The 26,174-nt window shown below is 52.8% G+C and overlaps 1 protein-coding gene across 15 annotated transcripts in view; it reads right to left on the reverse strand.

Moving 5' to 3' along the window:
- Window positions 1–26,174, reverse strand: part of TIAM1 (TIAM Rac1 associated GEF 1) — a 442,353-nt gene that overhangs the window by 35,392 nt on the left and 380,787 nt on the right. For 14 of the 15 annotated variants that reach the window (XM_055127804.1, XM_055127797.1, XM_055127802.1 and 11 more), the window contains one exon: window positions 11,704–11,810. In XM_055127804.1, the coding sequence (XP_054983779.1) occupies window positions 11,704–11,810 (107 nt within the window). Of the gene's footprint in view, window positions 1–3,099; window positions 3,699–11,703; window positions 11,811–26,174 lie in introns of those variants that run through there. The other variant, XM_055127810.1, reaches the window with a different exon arrangement.

Consider the following 26,174-nt stretch of genomic DNA (forward strand, 5'->3'; position numbering starts at 1 on the left):
CGGGCCCTGGTGTTCCTTCCAGGAAACCAGGACGCTTCCCTTCTGCTTTCCCTTCTGGCTTGGGGGGCATCCCTGGCGGTGCTGACTCCCGGATGTGTGCTGAGGGATCCCTCCCAGGGAACCCGAGGCGGTGCCAGGGATCGAGCCAAGGCCGGCTGCACGCAAGGCAAGCGCCCTCCCCGCTGGGTTATGTGCTCTGGGCCCCGGAGTTCCTCCACTTCCCCACATGGGACCTGAGCTGCCGGCACTATCAGTGCTCTGAACGCACCTTGTCTCCGATGCCACCTTGACTTTGACCTTCAAGACCCACGTGACTCGCCTTTCTCCCAGGCCCTTGCCCGGTCCTGAATCCCATGAGGAACTGCTAAGCTTAGCATGCCAGGGGACACCACCCGCAAGCAACCCCCGGAGATTCCTGAGGGTTCGCAGCCCTTTCAGCCTTGGGTGGCCGCGCCAGGTGGCGTCAGGCTGGGAGGAAGAAGACAAAGAAGCGTCTGCAGGAGCCTCCCTGTTCTCTCATTCAAGGTCTGATGAACACCCCCCGCCCCCCCGCCTGCTCCGCAGAACTGGGTCAAAATGGAAATCATCGCTTTTTTACTGCCAATTACATGTTCCATTTAAAAACACAGGATGACAAGGAATGATGTGTGCGTGTCAAGGGGGGTTACTGCCTAGTAGAATCTTGGGGCGCGCAAACGGTTAACCGAAAGAGATGTTACCAAGTTTGAGAGGCCGTTTTAAGACAAGTATTGTGTGCCGCCCCCCCTCCAACATTCCACCCCTACAAAAAAAAGCCTTTGAAGCAATTAAGAAATGCAGGTTGATATTTTTTCCCTTTGTTTCAGCTCTCCAAGCTGGAGAGGTCGCAAACGACAAAAATGGCTCCGGCTTTGAACTTGTTCTTGCCCCATGACTGTGGTCCAGCTCCTCTGTGTCACAAGAATGGGTCGGAGACCAGGTAGTCCAGTGGGTAGGGTGCTTGCCTTGCCTTGCCTTGCCTGCCACGGGTTCTCGCCTTACACCACGGATGAGTCCCCACTGAGGGCCACCAGGGGTCACTCCTGAGCACAGAGTTAGGGAAACCACCCCCAGAGCACGGCCAAGGGTGGCTCCAAAACAAACATAAACCCTAGCGGTATGGGCGTTGTGGTGGGAATCCAGTGGTGAAGTGCTTGCCGTGCGTGTGTGTGGGGCCTGGGACTCAATTCCCTGAGCTGCGAACACATACGCGCTCGCAGGACAACACCAGGGCCTTCTCACCCATCTACTGGCTCAAGGTGAAATTGACATGCTCAGCCCCTTGGGTGAAATTGACATGCTCAGCTCCGAAGGACCTTCTCAAGAAGTGAGGCGCTCTCCCCGCTCCATCACCGCTCCATCACCGATGCCCGGGGCTCCCTCAACACATACGGGACCCCGAAGCCAGGAGTTAGCTGCCCCGGGGCCATTCTCCACATGCACCCGAAAGCCGAGTTTGCTGGAACTGGGACAAGGACTCCGGGTTGCTGAGGAGACAGTGCAGGTTTCTCCATGGGGAGAAGCACAAAAGCTTCCCTCAGCACACACGGATTGCTGGCAGGGCCCCAATCGGTCACTCTGGAAACAGGCGTTTGGAGGGGTGGAAGGCCGCCCTTGGGGGCCTTTGAAGGGCTCCAGCTCAAAGCGCCAGAGGAAGGCGAGCTGTCCTGCTCCCAGGCCCCCGAACGATCCCCCCCAGCAGAGGGCACTGCTGAGGCCACCGTGGCACTGTCCGGTCCAGGGCGGTCTTCCAGAGGAAGATGAAAAGCCCGCACAAAGAGGGCGCCCGGAGAAGCCTGTTCCCGGCACACGGCCGCGCCAGACGCCCAGCTGTTCGAGCTCGGCCTGTTACGCAAGCACGAAGGGCGACTTCTCTCTGCCTCTGAGTTCAGAGTTCTAAAACGGTCCTCTGAGACTGACCGATTTAACACATCCCACGGGCTTGAAAGAGGGGGCCCAAGTGGCCTCAAACCTCAAGCTGTTATCTGGGCTCCGGGGGAGACAAACGTGTAGGAGAGGACCCCATCGCCTCCCGGGCCGGGTCCAGAGAGGTGACCCTGGGGGTCTTCCTCACCTCTGCCACCCTCCTTCTGGGGCACCTGGGGAGAGGACACCATCGCAGTGGGAAGAGGCTTGTCCACGGGGTGTCAACTCTCAGATGACCAAACGTCAAACCTCGGGCATATTCCGCTGGGCACATGATACCCTCAAAAAAGTTTCTACTTATTGGGGCTGGAGCGATAGCACAGCGGGTAGGGCGTTTGCCTTGCACACGGCCAACCCGGGTTTGAATCCCAGCATCCCATAGGGTCCCCTGAGCACGGCCAGGAGTAATTCCTGAGTGCAGAGCCAGGACTAACCCCTGTGCATCGCCGGGTGTGACCCAAAAAGTGGAAGAAAAAAAAAAGTTTCTACTTATTTCGCTTAAATAATCCCTTGCCCCAGACACACTCAACCTTCTTTGGCAGGCGTCAGCCACGGTGAGGGGAAGTCAGCGGCCACTCCCCCCCACCCCTGAGCCCACCCCAATCTCCTTAAGGAAGCGGAAATAATGATCAAAGCGTCTCAAAGTTGGGAGTTGGGCGGCAGGGTGTCCTGTCTGCATCCATCCGCGTTGGCTGACGACCACAGTGCTTACCCTCCCCCAGCCTCCCCTCACCACCAAATCCAGGGTGGAAAAGACCTGCCCAGACCTAAAGCATAGACACCCAGAATCACAACATTCAAAAGAGGGGGAAGACCAAGCAAACACAGTGTGTCAAAGACACAAAAGCCATCATCAGCACACATCCCTGGCAGTCAGAAGCTTTCTTAAAATCAGTCATTTTGTAAAGAGTCTTCGCCTTCTCCCATCCCGCCCTGATGCTCCACCCGGTGCTGAAAATCTCTCCAGTATTATTAGGAAGGGACTGGGGGCCGAAGGGATTGGAGCTAGGGGAAGGAAAAGACGCATAATTACTTTCCTTTGGAAAGGGAAAACAAGGCCAGGCCAAGTCCGGCACCCTGGGCTAACAAAAGAGAATCCAAAGTGGAAAAGGGGGGAGGGGGAGGGACGGGAGGGGAGGGGAGGGGGGAGCTCACCAGACTGAGGGTCCCCGACCCAGGGTCACCACCGGACTTGTCACCGCTTTCCATCCTGGCTTTGCGCTTTATTTTCCACAAGGCGGACATCCTCGGGGCCGCCGGTCTCCCGGGGATCCTTTACCACCTGCCGTGCTCGGCGGAGAAGTTTCTTAAAATACGGCGGCGGGCGCATCCAGCGCCCGGGCGCTCCGCGGCGGCGGCGGCGGCGGAGGAGGAGGGAGCCAGCATCGTCTCGGGCGCGGCTGCGCTCGGGCGGGGGGCCGGCGCCGCGTGAGACCCACCGGGCCGCAGGTGAGACCCACCTACCTACCTAGGGGCTCGCCCGCTGCCTGCTCCAGCGCCAAGTCCCGCCCGCGAGAGCCCAGCTTCCCTGCCCAGGAGCGCGCCCCTCCTCGGGGCGGGTGGCAGCCAGCAGCCGCGCCGCCGAGGTGGGACACCAGGCTGGGATTCCACCTGGCCGATCACCCCCGCCCCCCCAGTTCCCAAGAAGGCAGGGTCCAGCCGTATGGGAAGACAAAGCACCGAGAGCCTCCCTCACCCGCAGGAGTGGGACTCTTCCCCCGGCACGCCGGGACCAGCTGATTGGCCAGCATCCCCGCCTGCCCGGGAGTGACTCTTCAGCCCGCCCCGCACTCAACTTTGAAGCTGACCCTTCAGGGGGTCCAGGGGCTGGCACGGAAGCAAACGCAAACAACCAACCAACCATATTTCCCCCCAAACTCTTCCTAGTCCCACCCACCCCGCTTTAAAAAAAAAAAATTCTATTAATGCTTGTTATGCAAGCAATTCCTAGAACATTTTCTTTTTTTTTTCTTTTTTTCTTTTTGGATCACACCCGGCGATGCACAGGGGTTATTCCTGGCTCTGAACTCAGGAGTTACCCCTGGCGGTGCTCAGGGGACCACATGGGATGCTGGGAATCGAACCCGGGTCGGCCACGTGCAAGGCAAATGCCCTCCCTGCTGTGCTATCACTTCCAGCCCCCCTAGAACATTTTCTTTAAAAAGTGGGTTTCTGAACGGCAGTGGTCTGAAGACTCTTCTGGAAACACTGGAGAAGCAGATCAGGGCTGAGAGAGCCTGGAATGGCCCAGGAGCCCCTTCCTCGGTGACTGAGGCCAGAGGAGAGCCGGCAGGGCCAACAGCAAGGAGGAAGGGTCACCCACGGACAGAAGCGGAAGGAGGTGGGTACAGGGACAGAGGGCACCACACAAATCCTTGCAATGCCTCCAGTGTGTGTGTGGCGGGGGGGAGGGGCAGGTCCACCCCGACTCTGAATGTGCCAATCTGCTGCCTCCATTGCTAACACGAGCCCAACAACACAACAGGCCCCTGATTACCTACTCACCTCAAAGGCTTGGGGCAGCCAAAATTGTGATTTTTTTTTTTTAAAGCATCAAAATAATCATAACAAAACTCCCGACAAGGGCTCTCTCCAACCCCCAACTTTTGTAAAACAAATTTAGCAAAAATACTTCAGAAACAACAACACAAAATCACTGTGCCCTCACAAACATTCAGTCAGGTTTTTTAAAAAAACTTGGTGTTTATTTTTGTTTTAGTGCTGCACCTGGTGATACTCGGGGCTTACTCCTGGCTCTGCACTCAGGGGTCACCCCTGGCTGGCTTCGGGGACTATACAGGACGCCAGGATTGAACCTGGGTCAGCAGCATGCAAGGCAAGTGTGTCGTATCTGTTGTACTAAGTCTCCAGCTTTCAGGATTTTGGAAAGGACTATTGCCTTCACTTCGTTTAGTGGGTTCGCTTATTTGTGTTTCTGTCTCTACACCCGCCCTCTTGCCTTTCAGCAAGGCTAACTCATCCTTCCAGGTTTAGGCAGCAAAGAGCTTAAAAAAAAAAAGTGTTCTGTTTATTCTTAGGAGTGCTAGCACAGCAGGTAGGGCATTTGCCTTGCACGTGGCCGACCCAGGTTCAATTCCTCTGTCCCTCTCGGAGAGCCCGGCAAGCTACCTAGAGTATCTCGCCTGCATGGCAGAGCCTAGCAAGCTCCCGTGGCGTATTCGATATGCCAAAAACAGTAACAACAAGTCTCATAATGGAGACATTACTGGTGCCTGCTTGAGCAAATCGATGAACAAAGGGAAGACAGTGCTAGAGTGCAGTGCTATTCTTAGAAAAGGTCTCAAACTATATAAGACCTAGCTTCCCACACCCTCTGCCCCCAATAAAACCTCTGGAGAAGGACTGAGAAAGATTATAGGGAGGGAGTAACCCCTTCTTTCGGCTAACTGGGGCTCAATCCCTGGCCATCACATATGGTCCCCTAAGCACCACCAGAGTGATCCCTGAGCAATGCCTCCAAAAAAAAAAAGAGCATTTGGGGGTAGGGGGGAGTTGTGGGAGGGCGCGGTTTGGCCATACCTGTCAGTGCTCAGGAGTTATTCTGGCTCTGTATTTAGGAATAGGCCTCGGTGGTGCCAAGGGTTGATCTAGAATCAGAACTTTAGTTTGCCAGGCTAGCACCTAACTGCCTGTACTATCTCTCCAATGCCTCAAAGGGGGGAAAAAAGTGTCTTAACCTTAAGACATCATGAGATAATATACTTGCTCTGGTTTTAACTCCTAATATATATATATATATGTTTTTTATATATATATATATATTATATATATCCAGAGAGCCTGAGCATTAGAAAAAAATGTTTATTTTAGGTTTTAAACCTATAGTTTAGGTTTTAACTCATAACATATATATATAATATATATTATATATTATATATATCCAGAGAGCCTGAGCATTAGAAAAAAATATTTAGGATTCACAAATGAATGTGGGAACTGAGCAGCAGTCTGCAGAGAGGCCTCCAGGCCTTGCCCAGGCTCAGCAGGGAGCCTCGGACGGGAGAAGGTGTCCTCCTTCCACCTGGCCCCTAGGAATCCCGCCGGCGGCAAACTTCCTGAACCCAGCAGAAAACCCAGGTACGCAGGACCCATGACAGCAAACTCCAGGCCTCTAGGGCTCGGGGACAGGCCAGTGCTTCCCATCTCCCCTCCCCTAAGGGGTCCCGGCTGTCACGCCCACTAACTGCCCCCGGGTGCCATTTAAGCACATTCACAGCCACGATCCCGAGACTCACAAATGAATCTCGGAACTGAACAGCTCGCTGCAGGGATGCCTCTGGACCCTCATTATTTAAAATTTGAGAATTCCAGGAGCGGGCGGAAGCGGCTGTGCAACGTCGCATGCTATTCATAACAAGCAACACAAAATAAAAAATTATCTAGCATCTGCCTGTTGGGCAGGCTTGAGTGGAAATAGTGGTGGTGGGAAAATTCAAAATAGGGGTGGTTGGGACTGGTGTTGAAATACTTGAATGCCATCCATTATTGTGAACAACTTTATGAAAATTAAATTTTAAAATATTTAGGTGACTTATATGTTTTTAAATATTGAACACCAAAATATTTTTTGGGTGGTATTCACAGAATAGTTAACACAAGGGATATTTATAACCTCACAATACCATTTCTGGGAATATATCCCAACAGTGCAAAAAGCCACAGTAGAAATGACATCTGCACCTGTATGTTCACTGCAGCACTGTTCACAATAGCCAGAATCTGGAAACAAGCCAAGTGCCCGAGAACAGACTGGTTAAAGAAACTTTGGTACATCTGCACAATGGAATACTATGCAGCTGTCAGGAAAGAGGAAGTCATGAAATTTGCTTATATGTGGATGGTCATGGAGAGTATCATGCTAAGTGAAATGAGTCAGAAAGAGAGGGATAGACATAGAATGGCTGCACTCATTTGTGGAATATAAAATAACATAATAGGAGACTTGACACCCAAAGACAGTAGAGACAGGAATATTCCTCCTTGTTTGGAAGCCTGCCTCATGAGGTGGGGGAGAAGGCAGCTGGGATAGAGAAGGGATCACTACGTCAATGATGATTGGAGGAATCATTTGGGGTGGGAGATGAGTGCTGAAGTAGATAAAGGTCCAAATGTGATGATAGCCTCTCAGTATCTGTACTGCAAACCATAATGTCCCAAAGTAGAGAAAGAGTTTTGGGAAATTGTCTGCCGTGGAGGCAGGGGGAGGGTTCAAAAAAGGAGAAGGCATACTGGGGACACTGGTGTGGGGAATGTGCACTGGTGGAGGGATGGGTGTTTGATCACTGTATGACTGAAACTTAACCATGAAAGCTTTGTAACTATCTCACCGTGATTCAATAAAAGCAAGCAAACAAACAAACAAACAAAAACACACAAGGGATAATCTTGCCACCCGGGAGCTGTGTGACCTTCAGTGAGTTGCTTAGCCTCTCTTTGGAGAGCACCATGCACAAAACAGAGGGAATCGCAGCATTTCTGGCAAAGCAGGGTACCGTGAGGACAAGATGGACTCATGTGATCAACGGCCCCCGTATACCCAAAACCCTGCGTAAGTATTTGCTCTCATTTATTACCAGCCAAGCATTCCAGCACCCAGGCTCCGGGCTTACTGACTCACTTTACAAGTTTTGGCTTTTGACTATCCTAATTTAACTCATTAGAGGGGATTTTAATTAAGCAACTTGGGTTGCATGACAAAACAGTTCAAATAAGGAAGGTAAAATTGGAACCAAATCAAAACAAGGCAATGATCTGGGGCAGAGAATCGCCCCACATCCCCTACCTCAAACCCAGCCCCCCTATCTCAAACCCAGCCAGTCAGCAGTGAATGGGGGGGGGAGCCCCGAGTCCACTGTTTGATTATTAAAACACTATTATTAGAATAACACCCAGAGCTGTCTACTATTCGGAGTCAGAACTCTTTGTTTTTCTTGTTGTTACTGTTCTTCATTTGTTTTTGCTTTTTGGGTCATGCCTGGCCGTGCTCAAGGGACCATACGGGATGCTGGGGGATCGAACCCGGGTCAGCCTTGTGCAAGGCAAATGCCCTCCCCGCTGCCCTATGGCTCTGGCCCAATGCTCTTTGTTTTTACGGGAGGTCCAGGAATAGTGACACCGGCTCCTGCATCCAGCCCCGGCTGCTCAGGGTGAGATCTGGGCCTCATTCAGAGCTGATCAACAAACCTCAGGCCGGCTCCTCCCCCCACCTCCCCCTCCTCCCGGCTGCCACAGCCGAATGTGACAAAGGACCCCCCTGAGGAACCCGCAAGACACTGTATCTAAAATGAAAACCAACTCTGCAGAATGAGCACACTTCGGTTGTTAGGGTGAGGTTATAAAAGTGATGCAATTTCAGGCCGTGAGCTGAACGCACGCTTTGCACGCAGGAGGCCCGGGTTCAATCGCCGATGTCACATGGCTCCCAGGGCACGCTGGGTGGGACTCCTGAGCATCAGGAACAATAACCCCCCAGCCCTGCTGGGTGGGCCCTCCAACCCCCTCACAAACAATTTAATGATGGGGACATAGCTCAGTGGAAGCACACACGCCTTGCCTGTGTAAGACCCTGGTTCCAATCCCCAGTAGCCCCCACATACACACACACACACACACACACACACACACACACAGAGATGGTTTAAGTATTCAAAAACTGTTTTTAGCACAGCGGTTGGGCGTTTGCCTTTCACGCGGCCGACCCGTGTTCGATTCCTCCGCCCCTCTCGGAGAGCCCGGCAAGCTACTGAGAGTATTAAGCCCGCGCGGCAGAGCCTGGCAAGCTACCTGTGCGTATTGGATATGCCAAAAACAGTAACAATAAGTCTCTCGATGAGAGATGTTACTGGTGCCCGCGCGAACAAATCCATGAGCAACGGGATGGCAGTGACAGCTATAGGAAAAACAGTTACATTCCCCAAATCAAGTTAGAAATAGAGAATTAACATTTTCATTTTCAATGACAGAATCACTTAATAAATGATTCAAAAACATCTTCTCTTGGGGCCAGGAGGTGGCAGAGAGGCCCAGGGGCATGCTGTCCACGCAGCTGGCCTCGGTCCATACCCCTGTGCCACATGGTACCTCCAAGCGTTGAGAGATGCTCCCTGGGGTGACCCCAGGAACCCCGGGCACCACAGGGCGCAGGCAGCCCCGTATCCCGGTGGCTTCCTGATCATCACTCTCGGGAGCACCACCCCCCACCCCAACACTCTCCAAAAGATCTTAGTCTGAGAAGATTTGTTTCTCTTCAAGGCAACTGGTCAGTCCTTCATTCCATCCCCAACACAGGGGCAAAAGAGAATAACCACAAAAAGCAAAGTGACTTTAAGCTCTGGCTTGGTTCAGGTAGGGCGCTTGCCTTGTGCACAACCAACCTGGGTTTGATTCCTGGCCCCACAGGTGATCCGCTGAACCCTGCCGGAAGTGATCCCTGAGCACAGAGGCAGGAGTAAGCCCTGAGTTCTGCTAAGCGTCCACCACCCACCCACCCACCCCCAGGAAAAAAGGTAAAAAAGATTTAGCTTGGTTTTTCATATTTAAATGAAACATTTGTGTCTACATTTGCCTGTTTTGGTTTTGGTTTTGTTTAGATTTTGGGTCACACCCAGTAGTGCTCAGGGATCACTTCTGGAGAGGCCTGGGGGGCCCCTAGGAGGGGGGGCTGGGGCTCACACCGGGAGTCAGCCACATGTCAGGCCAGCGCCTTAAGCCCTGTACTCGCTTTTCATCCACTACATTAAGCTGCTTCCTAATAAATAACTAACAACGCGAAGACGTTCAATCTACGGACACTCAACGCAAAAACACTAAAGTCACACTCTCAAATAACGCACTTGGGGCTGGATCCACAGTACAGCGGGGAGGGCGTTTGCCTTGCATGTGGCCCACCCGGTTAGATCCCGGCATCCCACATGGTGGTCTGGACCGTGGCCAAGATAATTCCTCAGTGCAGAGCCAGGAGTAACCCCTGAGCATCAGGTGTGACTCAAAAGCCAAAAAAAAAAAAAGTCAAATGATGCATTGATGCATTTGATACTGTGTTTCAACAGGGACTGAGAGAATCCGGCAGCGGGGCCAGAGAGACAGCACTGAGGGGCAAGGCACCCCCTGTTACAGGCTCCGGAGTCGGTTCCACCCCCCCACCACATACAGTGCCCCAGACACTGCCAGCAGAAGGAGCCCCCAAGTACTGCTATAGGGGGATGTGGCCTCAGCCCCCTATGTCCCCTCAGCCCCCTCCCCCAAAGAAAGCCCTAGAGAGATACATAAACACGGCGCCAGACCAGAAAGGAAACAGGGTGAGACCAATGTGTTTAAGATAACGGCTCCTGTTTTAAAGGTCTATTTCCCTTATCAATGTACACAGCTGCCGAAGCGGACCCACCCCCTAACACAACAAAGGCACCGATCACCCCTGCCTTCTCCCCCAAATAATACTGCAGATGGGGAAAGGGCGGAGGGAGAGGCAGAGGGCTGGGGGCAATCGCTAAAACTGTGGCTCAGATCAAGTCACTGGACTGGACACTGTCAAACCTGAGAGCAAGGAGGCGCAGGCCAGGCGCAGGGGGGGAGTGGACGGAAACGCCGGCGTTTATTCCCCAAGGGGCACAGAGACTGCGCCCGCCCCCGCGACAGCTCTGTAGCAGGGCGGGCTGTGGGATGTCTAGAGCTCGGGCTCCACAGGGATGTGCCTTGGCGAGAAGGACCCGCGTCCCCCAAAACTCTCTGTGACGCCGTGAAGGCAGGAGAGCTATGGGAGGGGCTGTCTGTGTGTTTGCTTCTTTTCTGGGCGACGCTCAGGGGTCCACTCCGGGCCATGCTCGGGGGCCCATATGGGGTGCTGGGGATTGAACCTGGGTTGGCTGCCTGCAAGGCAAACAGCCTCCCTGCTGTACTCTCTCTCCAGCCCTCCGTGTATCCCCTCTTTGATTTTGGCGGGGGTGGGTTGGGGAGAAGGGTCACATGCAATGATGCTCAGGGATTTCTTTCCGCCCCGTGATCAGGGTCGCTCCTGGACGTGCTCACTCAGGGATTGAACCAGGAGCAGCCGCATGCAAGGCAAGGGTCTTTTTTAGTTTTGTTTTGTGGGGTCACTCCTGGCTCTGCACTCAGGAATTACTCCTGGCGGTGCTCAGGGAACCATATGCTGGGAATCAAACCCCAGTTGCCGCATGCAGGGCAAAGGCCCTACCCGCTGTGCTATCACTCCGGCCCCAAGGCAAGGGTCTTAATCTCGGTGCTGTTTGTCCCCAAGAAACAGTCTTCTAAATAAAAAAATAAATAAAAGTCCTTCTAGAATATTCTGTGATCAGGGCTGGAGCAAGAGTACTGTTCGTAAAGTGCCCTGAGCACTGCTAGGTGTCACCCTACCCCCCCCACACACACACACAAATAAAAACAACAATAATAATAAAGAGCGGGGGACGATCATTTCAATCATTTCTTGCCATTTCGTGTAAAAGGGTGTGATTGCAGAAGGAGCCTGAACCCGGGGAAATGCAAACCGAGTTGATCCCCGCAGGCGCCCAGTAGGGAAGCTAGGAGCAAGAGGAAGGACGCTTCAAGGGCTCAGCGTGACTCCACCCCTTATTCTCACGCAAGGACTCAGCAGGGGGAGGGGCCAGGAGGGGCCGGTGGGCTGCAGAGGCCTCAGGAGCGCCTGCCGCTGCAAAGCCGAGCCGTGAGCCCGAGGAGGAGGCGGCGGCAGCGGGACGGGCCGTGAGCCCGAGCGTCTCTCACCTTGCTGCTGTGATCCGTCTCATCTGAGGATTCCAGGTCCGGCCCTTCGCTCTCCTCCGGGGGGGTCTCGGCGCTGCTGCTCGGCTCGCTGCTGCCCACGCTGTGCCCTGCGGGGGTGGAGCGACAAGAATACGTGGGTGGGCACCTGAGCGCAACTACGCCGAGCCAGCCGGGTTGCTGCAGGGCGTGGGGCATGCACTGGGTGGCACGGGTCAGACCCTCCCCCGTTAACTGGGCAAGTAAGGGTCACTGCGACGGTGCTACGGATACTCCCAGGGTTTGTATTTAACAATGTATCAATTATACCTTTTGTGTGTTTACTATATTTATTACAGGTAAAATGCACACCACCAAAATGCTAAAATAATGTGTGTATCTCTATGCAATGTTTAAGAGGTTTTTTTTTTCCCAGATTTTCTTTTGTATTTTTTTTTCTAGGGCTGGAGCGATAGCACAGCGGGTAGGGCGTTTGCCTTTCACGCAGCCGACCCATGTTCAATTCCTCCGCCCCTCTCGGAGAGCCCAGCAAGCTACCAGAGAGTACCGCGCCCACACGGCAGAGCCTGGCAAGCTACCCGTGGTGTATTTGATACGCCGTAACAATAAGTCTCACAATGAGAGACGTTATTGGTGCCCGCTCGAACAAATCGATGAGCAATGGGACTGACAGTGACAGTGATTTTTTTTGTTTTCCTAATTTTTACTTTTTCATTTTACATGAGTTTAAAGGATATATGCACACCTTTGCCTGCACGGCAGAGCCTGGCAAGCTCCCCGTGACATATTCAATATGCCCAAAACAATAACAAGTATCACAATGGAGACGTTACTGGTGCCTGCTCAAGGAAATCGATGAACGATGGAACAACAGTGCTACAGTGCACACCTTTATTCGTGGCTGCACTTGGTCCAGTAGCCAACACAGGAAAACAACCCAAATGCCCAACTTCGGTATGTCATAATTTTATGGTTTGCCCCGCCCCCCAGCCCTCATCATTCATAAATTGAAGTCCTAATCCCCAACATCTCAGAATTTGGAGGCAGACTCAAAGATGCATTCAGTCCTCAAGATGAGTGAGGTTGGCTTTTTCAAAGGCTGGAAAACCAGCAGTATCTTCAGATCCCATCATCCCGTCTATGACCTCTGTGAAAGTGAAGGCAGGAAAAAAAAATTCGAGGGCCAGAGAGATGGTTCAATGGGCAGAGCACATGCTTTGCATTCTTGAGGTCTGGATTCAATCCCCAGCACTGCATGGGCCCCTGAGCACAGAGCCGGAAATACACTCCCACCCCCAGTTTCCTCCCTTCTTTTCCCACCCAACTTATGGCGAGGAGGAGGGTGTGAAGGGAGGCTGGAGACTATTCCTGTGGCCCCAAATCTAAAATAAAGACAAACCACTTTCTTCTGGAAATAGCTCTCGCTCTCAAATACAAAGAGCACCTGAATCTTCAAGAGAATTACGGTTTGACTTTTCTTCCTTTTTTTTTTTTTCCTGGTCTCCCCCAACTAGCAGTCCTCAAGGGATCACACAGTGATGGGTGTCAGACTTGGGGTCTCCAGCATGCAAAGCCTAACCTCTCCTTCTCTGCCCTATCTCCTTAGTCCCCAGGGGGTTCTGTTAGGCAGACTCCAAGTCAACGGTTTTTAAACTGAACCTACATTTCTGGATTCCTTTTCACTGTGGCAAGTGCCCTGCCCTGGGGGGGTGGGGGGTGCCCTGCAAATCAGACTGTGCCTGGGATTGAGCCTGGAGCACAGAAAAGCAAACACCCCCGTGGAGTCCTCTCCCGGGCCCCAACTCTGCCTTCCTTAGAAGCTGCAATCAGCACAGCAGCCCACGCAGCACACAGGGAGTAGCACGTCTCAAGACTTTTAACAACCTCTCAAGGCGGGAGAGAGGTAATCAAACCAGTCTGGCGGGGATGTGCGACTCCTTGCAGTCTGAGGGAGGAGACAGAGGGAAGAGAAAGGTGTGAGGAGTTAGAAAGACCTTTCCTGGTCTCTGGACAAAAAGTGTACTCAGATGTAGCCCTAATTACTCCAAAGGACGCCTAGTCCCCCTCCAGTGGTTTGCCACCCCTTTCTATTCAAATTCTAAATTGGGTGGAAAGTCCTAAATTGGGCTGGAGTGGTTAGACCCCCTGGCAATGCACTCGCCCCCCCCCTCCCCAGCACCCCCCAGTGCCCAGGACTGCCAGGAGCAAGACCCGAGCAGAGTCTGGGCCAGCCTGGAAGCCCACAGGAATAGTCCCCACTTCCCCTTCACACCCTCCCCCTCACAAGAAGTTGGGTGGGAAAAGACGGGAGGAAACTGGTCTCTAAGCAAGTCTGTAGCCAGAAGGCAGCTGGCAGCCCAGAGCCTGGGGGTCTGCCTGCTTTTCCCTTTCCTTTAAAAAAGAAAAAAAAATCGAACAGAGTATCAGGTTTCATGTTGATTTGCTATTACTGTTTAGGTAATAGTGTTTACAAGAGTGTTCAAGTTTCTAGTATTGATGTACAAAGTTCTTGCGTGCGCGCACGGGCACACACACACACACACACACACACACACACACACAAACACAGCCAACAGGGAAGGAACAGAAGAAGACATGGCCCAAGGGGCTTCGCTTCCACCCCTCCCCCATTTTTTTTTCTTTTTGGGTCACACCCCGCCATGCATAGGGGTTACTCCTGGCTCTGCACTCAGGAATTACCCTGGCAGTGCTCAGGGGACCATATGGGATGTTGGGAATCGAACCTGGGTTGGCCGTGTGCAAGGCAAACGCCCTCCCCGCTATGCTATTGCTCCATTTTTGTTGACTGACAGATACATGCTGTTCCCTCCCTTAGCATGACCCATGTACTCAAGACCATGTATATTCCCGTGTTCACTTCCTGGGAACCTATTCACTCCTACCCACCCCAGCCTTGCCATTCTCAGGCCTGTCCTCCAGGGCTCCAAGGTTTATAGTCAATTGATAAGGTCCATACCCTCGACTTGCTCCTCTCTGTGCCACAGGTAAGTGACACCATCTCATACCCACCCTTCTGCACTGAGCTGCTCATCTCTTGCCTTTCTTGTCATTATTTGCCTTCTCCGTGATGCTGGTGGGATCAACTTAAGGTCCTGTCATCACCTCAATGACAGCCGACAGCCAGGTGGGTGGAGGAAGGGACAAGATAGAGCAATAACCACCGGAATGAATACTGGGCGAGCAAGAATGCATGTGGACTGTTAGGAAAGATGAAGTCATGAAATTTGCTTATAAGTGGATGGTCATGGAGAGTATTATGCTGAGTGAAATGAGTCAGAAAGAGGAAGAGAAGAGAAGGGCTGCATTCATTTGTGGGATATAAAATAACATAATAGGAGATTGACAACCAAGGACAGTAGACACAAGGGCCAGGAAGATTGCCCCATAGTTGGCAGCCTGCCTCATGAGCTGGGGGAGAAGGCAGCTGGGATAGAGAAGGAATCACTAAGTCAATGATGGTTGGAGGGATCATTTGGGATGGGAGATGTGTGCTGAAAGTAAATAAAGGATCAAACATGATAGCCTCTCCGTATCTGTATTGCAAACCATAATGCCCCAAAGTAGAGAGAGAGTATGGGGGAAATTGTCATAGAGGCGGGGGAGGGTTGGAAAGTGGGGGGGGGCGGTATACTGGGGACATTGGTGGTGGAGAATGTGCACTGGTGGAGGGATGGGTGTTTGATCATTGTATAACTGAAAAACATGAAAGCTTGTAACTATCTCACGGTGATTCAAGAAAAAATATTTTTTTTTTAAAAAAAAGAATGAATGTAGAATTATCTAACCTCTCTCTGAATACATTTCCTTCCTAAAGCAAGCCTCAGGCTGGAACTCGCAGTCCCTCAGGGCACTCGAAAGCAGGAAAGATGCTTTTGTGCTTTTTTGTTTGTTTGCTTGCCAGGGGGTAGGGGTGATACTAGGCAGTGCTCAGAGATGACTCCTGGTTCTGCATTAAGCATCAAGCTTGGCAGGGTTCAAGGAACCATATGAGATGCCGGGGATCGAACCCAGGTGAGCGGCAAGCAAAGCAAAGGCCCCCCACCCACTGTACTATCTCTCTGGCCCCCTGCAATGCAGGAAAGATGGAGCAGAAAGAAGCGTGCCTTACATGTGGCTGATCTGAGTTCGAGCCCCAGAGGTTCATATAGTTCCCCCACATCCACCCCGGCACTGCCAGGAGTGATCCCTGACCACCAAGCCTGGAGTAAGTCCTGAGCACTGCCCCCAAAACCAAAATGCAAAAGGGAGGTGTAACAGAGATGTGTGAGAAAAGAGAAAAAAGGTCACTACAAACAGAAACTCACTGGAAAATTCTCTAAAGGACATGTTTCACGTTGTTCTCTGTGTATGTACGTGTTTGTGTGTATACACATAAATAATCTAAATTGTATGAAGAAACCCCCTATCTCACCACCCGCCAAGGCATTTGAGGGCACAAGAGAAGGGGGCCTGGAACAATAGTACAATGGGTAGAGTATTTGCCTTGCAGGAACCTGACCCAGATTCGATCCCCAGCACCCCATCTGATTCCCTGAGCCCACCTGGAGTGATCCCTGAGTTCAGAGCCAGGAGTAAGCCCTGAGCACCACCAGGTGTGCCCCCAAAGTTAAATAAATAAAATAAAAATACAAAGTACGGACCAGAACCATAGTCCCATGCTAGAGCCCTCATTGAGGGCAGGGGTGGAGCGATTAAAAAAAAAAATGTCACGGGGCTGGAGTGATAGCCCAGCGGGTAGGGTGTTTGCCTTGCACGCGGCCAACCCAGGTTCGATTCCCAGCATTCCTGAGCACCACCAGGGGTAATTCCTGAGTGCAGAGCCAGGAGTGACCCCTGTGCATCGCCAGGTGTGACCCAAAAAGAAAAAAAAATGTCAGGGGCATCTCTCCACACACTTGGGTCAAGCCTCACCCATGAGTGAATCCCCAGAAAACTCAGGTATGCGGGACTTTGTGACTGAGAACTCTGGGTTCAATGGAACCAGGAATGAGGACCCTCCACCTGTATCCCCATTTCAGGCAACTCATAATCTGGCGCCAGATAATCTCATCATCAGCCAAGATCCAGAGTCACATGTCCTTCTCTCCCTCCTGGAAGCATAACATGACACTCGCCATAGCCATGCTGCTAGACTCCACGCCAGCTGTTTCACTCAGGGCGCCCCGGAGGGGGGCGGGTGAGAGCCCTCCGCATTCCAAGGACCCATCCCCGGTAGCCAAAAACCTCCAGAACTCAACTGCCGCCATGCTCACGGCCGAGCCTCACCCATGAACGAACCTATTCCCAGACCACGCAGCCACATCTGCGGCTTGGTGACTATGCAACCCTCACACCACCCATACTCCAAGAGCACCACATTTGAAAGTGGATGCATCTCACCCTCAGCACCAAATTGAAAGAAAAAAAAAACCAACACCACTAAACTAAAAAACCCAGAAAACAACCAATTGATTCTATGTCTCAAAAAGGTATGAAGGCCAGAGACACAGCACAGGAATTCAGGATCTCGCCTTGCAAGCAGTAGCAGACCCCAGTGCAATCCCTGACTTCACATGTGGGCTCTGAGCACCCACCAGGAAGTGGCCCGACTTGCCAGGGTCCCCGCCCCCCCCACAAAAAAAGAGTTCTTTTTTTGGGGGTGGGGGCACATCGGTGATGCTCAGGGGTTACTCCTGGCTGTGCACTCAGGAATTACTCCTGGCGGTGCTGGGGGACCATATGTGATGCCGGGGATCGACCTGGTTCAGCTGCATGCAAGGCAAACGCCCTCCCCCCTGTACTATCGCTCCACCCTACAAAAGGGGGTTCTTAAAAGGTTTAGCTTTGCCTCCTCTGTTAGGAGTAATGCTAAATTTAGAAGGGCAACAGAAAAAAAAAAAAAAAAAGAAACCCTGGAGCGATAGTACAGCAGAAGTCGGGCTTTTGCCTTGAACTCTGTTAAGCCAGGTTCGATCCCCAGCATGGCACATACCAGCAGTAATTCCTGAGTGCAGAGCCAGGAGTGACCCCGGAGCACTGCCAGGTTTAAAGCAAAAACTTTTTTGAAAACAATAATATCCACTGAAAGGGGTAAGAGGGATCTGGAAATTCGATGCCGAAGAAGGAAGGTAAAAAAAGGAAAATAAGCAAAAGGAGAACAAAAGGAGAAGGAAAGAAACAAAACCCAGAAATGCACCTAAATCTAGACTAAATTTAATGCTTCAACTTCATGTGCACAGAAAATAATAATAATAATAATAATAATAATGGGGGCTGGAGCGATAGCACAGCGGGTAAGGCGTTTGCCTTGCATGAAGCCAACCTGGGTTCGATTCCCAGCATCCCATATGGTCCCCTGAGCACCGCCAGGGTAATTCCTGAGTGCAGAGTCAGGAATAATCCCTGTGCATCATCAGGTGTGACCCAAAAAGCAAAAGTAATAATAATAATAATAATAATAATAATAATAATAATGATGATGATGAATGATAATGATAATAATGCAAGACAGGGGCTGGAGAGATAGCACAGCGGGTGGGGCGTTTGCCTTGCACGAGGTCGACCCGGGTTCAAATCCCAGCATCCCATATGGTCCCCTGAGCACGGCCAGGGGTAATTCCTGAGTGCAGAGCCAGGAGTAACCCCTGTGCATCGCCAGGTGTGACCGAAAAAGCAAAAAAAAAAAAAAAAAAGCAAGACAAAGCCCCACCCACATGCTAGTGATAGACCTCAACATAGCGTTGTAGAAGTATACGAGGCAAAGAATGGAAAATTTTTTTAGGCAACAGCAAGGAAGCGCTACAAAATAGCCTCAGACAAAATAGATCTAGCTGGGATCTGGAAGATGTGTGGACCAGGAATCATTAAGCTGCCGGTGTTCATTTGCAACAATGACCTTATTTGCAAGAAACTGCGAGTATACATTTTGCTCAAGGATTAGCAATTTATGCAAATAGGCCATCCAAGGGGCCACCTCTAAGTCTCCACGAATATCAAAGGCTCAGTATTCATAGAGAAGGCACAGCAAGTAGTTGTTTGTTTTTTGTTTTTGGGGAGGGGTGCGGAGGGGAGCAGGGTTGAACTAAGAGTGTTATGAAAGAGCAGAGGCCAATAATAGCAGAGACAGCTTTAGAGAAGAAGTACCAAGACCAGGGTACTCTCCCCACCAGAGAGCCGAATGCATTATCAAGTCGCTGGGGTATGAGGCAAGGCAGAATTAGCTTGAGGCAGGCGGCCAGGAGAGAGCAACCAGAAACAGCCCGCCGCATATGGACATGGGGGACGCAGCAGATGTGGAGAGGGAGCAGGAAAACGTGATCCGTGTAACTAGGACGACGGATCACACACAGCAGAAAAGTATAGAAAGTTGGACCCTAACTTGCAAAGGGAGGGCACGGGGGGAGGGGAGGGGAGGAGGGGGAGACAAAAAAAAAAGTCTGGAGCACAAGCTCTACTTGCATCGAGTATGAAGGGTGGGCTGGATCCCCGACACGCCTCCACTGGCAAGCGTCAATGAGCATCACCAGCAGGGCCCCCCACAGAAACAAACAAAACCCATCAGTGTCTGAAAGGTGTGAACCAGAATGTGAAGAGCTCACATGATAAACCTTCTGGAAGAATATACAGAAGACAATATGGGTGACTCCAGGGAGGTGGAGGCTTTTTTTTTCTTTTTGGGTCACATCCGTTGATGCTCAGGGGTTAGTCCTGGCTCTACACTCAGTAATTACTCCTGGCGGCGATCGAGGGATCATATGGGATGCCAGGGATCAAACCCAGGTTAGCCACATGCAAGGCAACCGCCAGGGGAGCAGATTCTTACAAAAAATTTATAAAAAAGCACCAACCCAGCTCTCAGGGGTGACTTCTGGAGGGGCTTGGGGGGCTACGACGTGTGGTACCTGGGGCTTCCACAGGAAAGGCTTGTCGGTGCTTCCTGTGCTGTACACCATCACTGTGACCCTCTTCTCTCAGGCCTGAGGGCAGGTCCCAGGCTTAACTGTGCCTTTTGCCCTTTTATTTTACACACATACACACGCGTGCGTGTAATGTGAACAGCATATATTTTATAGTTGTGGAGATATATATATATATATATATATAGCTTCAGACATGTAGATACCTTGCTTATAAGCTACATCTAACCTACATCTAGTTATGCAGTAAAAAAAGTAACATGTTATTTGTTGCAACAACATACGTTCATACACTTCCTAGTTGTCTTTAGGTAATGCATAATTGGTTGTTTCGATTTTTCTTTTTTTTGGGTGTAGGTTTGGGGGTGATTCCTCCGCCCCTCTCAGAGAGCTCAGCAAGCTACCGAGAGTATCTCACCTGCACAGCAGAGCCTGGCAAGCTCCCTGTGGTGTACTGGATACGCCAAAAACAGTAACAACAAGTCTCACAATGGAGACATGACTGGTGCCCATTCGAGCAAATCGATGAACAATGGGATGACCTTGATACAGTGATACACCAACCCAGGCACAGGAGAGCGCGCAGTGGGCTGGAATGTTCTGCAAGAGGGAGATCCGGCCTCGATCTGGGCAATGCATGGTCCCCCTGAGCACCTCTGTGAGCACCCCCTAGTCACAGAGCCGGGAGGACTCCCTGGGGGTCGCCAGGGATGGCCCCACATCCATCCATCCATCCATCCATCCATCCATCCATCCATCCATCCATCCATTCTTCCATCTATCCATCCATCCATCCATCTATCCATCCTTCCATCCATCCATCCATCCTTCCATCTATCCATCCATCCTTCCATCCATCCATCCATCCATCCATCCATCCTTCCATCCATCCATCCATCCATCCATCCATCCATCCATCCATCCATCCATCCTTCCATCTATCCATCCATCCATCCATCCATCCATCCATCCATCCATCCATCCATCCGTCTCATAGGAGCACACACCCTAGGAAACGGGAAGTGAGATTTTTACCAAAGTTAAATTAATCTTTTTTTCAATTGTTTGTTTGTTTATGGGGAGTCACACCTGGCAGTGCTCAGGGGACCCTGCGTGGGGCTGGGGATCAAGCCAGGTTGGCCGTGGCGTGTGCCAGGAAAGTGCACTTGTGCGCTGTGCTCCCTCTCCAGCTTCTCACCTTCTTTGTGAAAGGCATCCCAAACGCCACAAAACACATTATAGCCTGAGAAAAATTCTCTGGAACATTAAACCTGGTTGAAAAAAAAAAAAAAACCACTACAAAAAACGAGGGATTGGGGATGAGGTGCTGGGGCAAAAATACGGCAAATGGGGTGCTTGTCTTCACACGGGTTTGATTCCTGACATTCAAGCTTCCCCCAGGGCCCCCTGAGCACCGTCAGGAGTGATCCCTAGGCGCAAAGCCAGGAATAAACCCCGAGCACTCCATGAGTGATCCCTGAGTGCGGAGTTAGGAGTAACCTTGAGCTGAGAGAGCTCAGGATGAAGGGGATGCAGGCTCAGTCGACCACGCCCCCAGCACCCTGGGGAGCCTTGGGGCGCCAGCCCAGGCCGAGCCCGCAGAGGGCAAAGCCACGTGGCTCACTGCAGGGAAGGGCATGAACACCCTGCAGAGTCCAGCCCTGCAGGCTGCATCAGCTGGGGACAGAACCCATAGGTGGGGAACAGAGAACTGAGCAACTCGGTTCCCCCAGACCTGGGCGGGGTGTCCCAGGGGTGCCTGAAACGGCAGATGACTCAGGCCCCCGTCCGGGTGCTTTTCCAGCATGGACACCCTGCTGGCAGTACCCAGCTTATAAAGCAGCCCCGGAAGAGACAAACGAAGGAGATGGCCACTGCTCTGGGGCGACATGGGACCGGCACGGCCGCCCCCGCCGCTCAGCACATTTCACAGTTACACCTCCCGCCCGGGGCGGACACGAGAGGGAAGGAAGAGCAATTCCCAGCCTGCTTCCCCAGGAGTTACCCCGGAGCATCGCTGGGTGCGGCCCCAAACACCAAGAAGTGAAAGAAAAGAAAGACAGGCTCTCCTGGGCTGCAGAGATAGGACAGTGGGTAGGGCGCTGCCCATGCACGTGGCCAGCCCTGGTTCGAATCCTGGCACCCCAGCGCCCCTCCCCGGCATTGCAGGGAGTGATTCCCAGCGCACCAAGTCAGGAATAAGCCCTGAGAACAGTCAGGTGTGTCCTGAAAACCAAAATAAATAAATAAATAAATAAATCAAGGGGCTGGGGCAATAGTACAGGGGGAGGGTGTTTGCCTTGCACGCGGCCGACCTTGGTTTGATCCTCGGCATCTCATAGGGTCCCCTGAGCACCACCAGGAGTAACCTCTGTGCATCGAAGGGTGTGTCCCCAAAAGCAAGGAAGAAAGGGAGGAAGGGAGGGAAGGTGGGAGGGACGGAGGGAGGAAGGAGAGAGAAAAAGAGAGAAAGAGAGAAAGAGAGAAAGAAAGAAAGAAAGAAAGAAAGAAAGAAAGAAAGAAAGAAAGAAAGAAAGAAAGAAAGAAAGAAAGAAAGAAAGAAAGAAAGAAAGAAAGAAAGAAAGAAAGAAAGAAAGAAAGAAAGAAAGAAAGAAAGAAAGAAAGAAAGAAAGAAAGAAAGAAAGAAAGAAAGAAGCTCTCTCGATCTCCGTACCCCTCAGGGCGAGAGAGGTCAGCCCTGGCCTCACAGGCCGGCTGGGTGGGCCCCTAGAGCCACCCAAGGCTCAGACTCGAGACTTTATCAACAAACAAACAGAAGCTGCCAGGGCCTGCAAGACTTCAGAGAAACGGAACATCTGAGCGTTTGTTTGCGGGAGATGAAGCCTGGGGGCTTCCTCTTCCTGAGCAGCCTCTCCCGCTGCTCGGCTGTCGCCTTAGCGGAATCCAGAGAGCTGGACACTGCGGCCCTCACACCACTGGGAATGAGGCAGCGAGTGGGGGGGGGGGGGGGAGATGGGGGGCGGGGAGCAAGGAAAAGCAGGCAGGAAGTACGGGGGGCAGAGGTCAAGGGCCCCGGGTAATGTGTGGCGTGGCCGTACAGAGCCATACACCTAGACCACAGCACCAGCGACTCTGACAGCGAGATGCAAACCACAGCAGCTACACTTAAAAAGGCGCAGGAGGGGGCCGGAGTGATAGTCCAAAGGGGCACACGCCCAACCTGGGTTCGATCCCTGGCATTCCCACACGGTCCCCTGAGCAATGCCAGGAGTCATTCCTGAGTGCAGAGCCAGGAGGGACCCCTGAGCATCACCAGATGTGACCCGGGGAAGAAAAAAAAAATCAAGGAGACAGGCTTGGGGTTGGGGGGGCACCGGGGGCCACTGGCGAGGAAAGCAGACACTTGGTGGTGGGTCAGTGCTGGACACTGCATCAAAGCTCAACAATCGGTAACTGAGAGCCACAGTTCTTTAATAAAATATTTTAAAACATGCTATCAAAAAGGCAGGCTGCAGAGGGGTGTGAGGGGGCCGGGCTGATGGGGGGAGGGTTTGATACGGGAACTGGATTCCGGGTGCCTTAAAATCAACTAGGAATAACTTGGTCAATCACAGCATCTTTTAAAAACATGATAAAAGAGAGAAGCCAGGCAGCCAAGCTGAAATGTGTGGGGAACCGTAACCTGGTAAGAGAGGTCAGAGCGATAGCACAGGGAGGAGGGGGCTAGCCCGGGTTCAATTCTCAACATCCCACACGGTCCCCAGAGCACAGCCAGGGCTCATTCCTGAGCACAGAGCCAGGAGTAAGGAAGCCCTGAACACAGCTGGGTGTGGCCCTGTCCCCTGAAACACACACACACACACACACACACACACACACACACACACATAAAACTGGGCTGGAGCGATAGCACAGCAGGTAGGGCATTTGCCTTGCACGCGGCCGACTGGGGTTCAATCCCTGACATCCCATATGGTCCCTTGAGCACTGTGAGGACTAATTCCTGAGTGCAGAGCCAGAGGGGTCTCCTGAGCGTCACCAGGTATGACCCCGTCAAAAAAAACAAAACCACAAAACCTGATAGAGACCCTAGGGCTTGGGGGCACAAGAGGGGGGGGGGGCTCCGCCTTTCAATCCAACAGCAAGTTCTCTCCCGGGGCTATCTCAGGACCTTCCGGTCAGGCCTCCCTTCATCTCCTTCCTGCAGGGCTGTCATCTGCCACTCAGCACCAGACAGATGTGCCCAGGGGGAGGTCAAAGGGGCCACTCCTGAGCCCCTCCCCCCACACACACCCTGCCCTCTGCTCCTCTCCTCATGATGACCAGCACACGGTGGCCGGCTCCCCGCTGACCCCGGGAATGCCCGTCCAGCAAAGCAAGAGCCACTTCCCTTGGCGGGGGCCTGGCACCTTAGAGGTCAGCTGAGCTAGAGGTGGGGGGCGGGAGACTGCTACCCCCACCCCCTGCCAGTCTAGGGGCACTCAGCGGGTGAGAAAAGGAGTTGCACGTATGTCCCCCCACAGAACAAGTGAGGGACAAGGAGGGCCAGAGCGGGACACAATCCCCTGCTGGGCCCGGGCTGGGGCTCCCGCCTGGAGAGCGAGGCTGGCCTTCTGCATCATTCTTTTTATTTATTTATTTTTGCTCTTTTTTTTTTTTTTTTTTTTGCTTTTTTGGGTCACACCTGGCGATGCACAGGGGTTACTCCTGGCTCTGCACTCAGGAATTACTCCTGGCTGTGCTCAGGGAACCATATGGGATGCTGGGAATCGAACCCGGGTCGGCCGCGTTCAAGGCAAACGCCCTACACGCTGTGCTATTGCTCCAGCCCCATTTTTGCTCTTTTTTTTGGGGGGGGGGGGCACTCCCAGCAATGCTCAGGGATTACTCCTGGCGGTGCTCGGGAGACCATCTGGGATGCTGGGTGTCGAACCCAGGTCAGCCACGTGCAGGGCAAACGCCCTCCCCGCTGTGCTACGGCTCCAGCCCCTCTGCACCTTTCTTGGCGGAGATGCCCTTGCTTCCTTTTGTGGGTGACTTTCCCAGACCCACATCCAAATGCCAGCAGGGCCAGCACAGCTGTACCAACAGTCAATCAAGTCAACATCAGACTAAGCACAAAAGAGCTGCCAGGAAAGGGTGCCGGTGTGGGGGTTCAGTGTGGGTGTTAAACACGACTCTTCTGGGCCGGAGCAATAGGACAGCGGAGAGGGCGTCTGCCTTGCATGTGGCCAACCCGGGTTCGATCCCGGGCACCTGGAGCCCTGCAAGGAAGTGATCTCTGAGCACTAAGCCAGAAGCCAGAAGCCCTGAGCACCGCCGGGTGTGACCCAAAGCCAAAGCACGCAAAACATACATGTTAAAAGATAAAATCTTGATGGAAACGGGCTGGAGCGATAGCACAGCAGGTAGGGCGTTTGCCTTGCACACGGCCGACCCGGGTTCGATTCCCAGCATCCCATATGGTCCCCCGAGCACTGCCAGGAGTAATTCCTGAGTGCAGAGTCAGGAGGAACCCCTGTGCATCGCCGGGTGTGACCCAAAAAGAAAAAAAAAAAACCTCAATGAGAAGCCAGGGAGCTCTCACATAGGGTCTCCAGAGTCCTGCGAGCAGTGACCCCCCAAAACAGAGCCAAGAATAGCCCCTGAACATGGCCAGATGGAACCAAAACCCCACCCCCCCAAAAAAAAAAAACCCTCCATGGTGTAAATCAGCACCTGTGCCCCTCACCGCCACTGATGCCCTCGGTTCCGATCATCCCACTGACACAACAAGGAGAGAAGCAGCAGCAAGAAGACTGGGTGACGGAGGGACCCGAGTGCCCCCTACAGTGCTCGGCAGCATCCGAGGGTTTGGAAATAGCTGTCATACTGGGGTTCCCCGTGTCCCACCCCCAGACTAAGTGGATCCTGATCTCCAGGCAGAGCCCCTCAAAGTCCTGGGACCCTACTGATGTCTCTGCCCCTTCCTTTCCCACTGGCTGCTGGGGACTGTCTCTGCCGGGACAGGTGTGGACGCCGCCAGCTGGAGGGGGGGCGGGGTCGGCTCTCCACGGCTGCATGGTGCTGCTGATGCACTTCCCGAGGTGGCACTCAAGGCGGTGACCCGCTTTCTTAAACCAATTTGTTGTTTGGGGGCCACCCCCAGCACTACCCGGCACCTCCTCCTGGCTCTGTGCTCAGGGATCACTCCTGGTGGGCGTCCGGGCGCCGTGGGCGGACGTTAGCCCCTGCCTGAACTCTCTGGCCCAGAGGAGACAGGCCACTCTCACTGCGGGGCTCTGCACACACTAAGTGGGGATTCCAGGGTCCCAAAACTCAGCGCTTGCTGAGATGGCACGGGGGTGGGCGGATGGCGTCCGAAGCTGGACCACCCCCCCCAATGGCTGAGCCATCCCCCGGCTCTGGCCCCCCGCTGTCCACGTGACTGAATTTACTTAAAGTCAGGCAGGGTTCCCACGCGCAGGGATGCGGCAAGTCACCTCTCGTGGACTGGGGGAGCCACGAAGAGAAGCCAATGAACGGGCAGTTTCCGGAGGGATGCAGAGACAGAGTATCTACCCAGCGCCTCCCTGGGCCAAAAGGCTGACTTCCCAG

The sequence above is a fragment of the Sorex araneus genome, chromosome 2, assembly GCF_027595985.1.
Source record: "Sorex araneus isolate mSorAra2 chromosome 2, mSorAra2.pri, whole genome shotgun sequence".
Taxonomy (NCBI): Eukaryota; Metazoa; Chordata; class Mammalia; order Eulipotyphla; family Soricidae; genus Sorex; species Sorex araneus.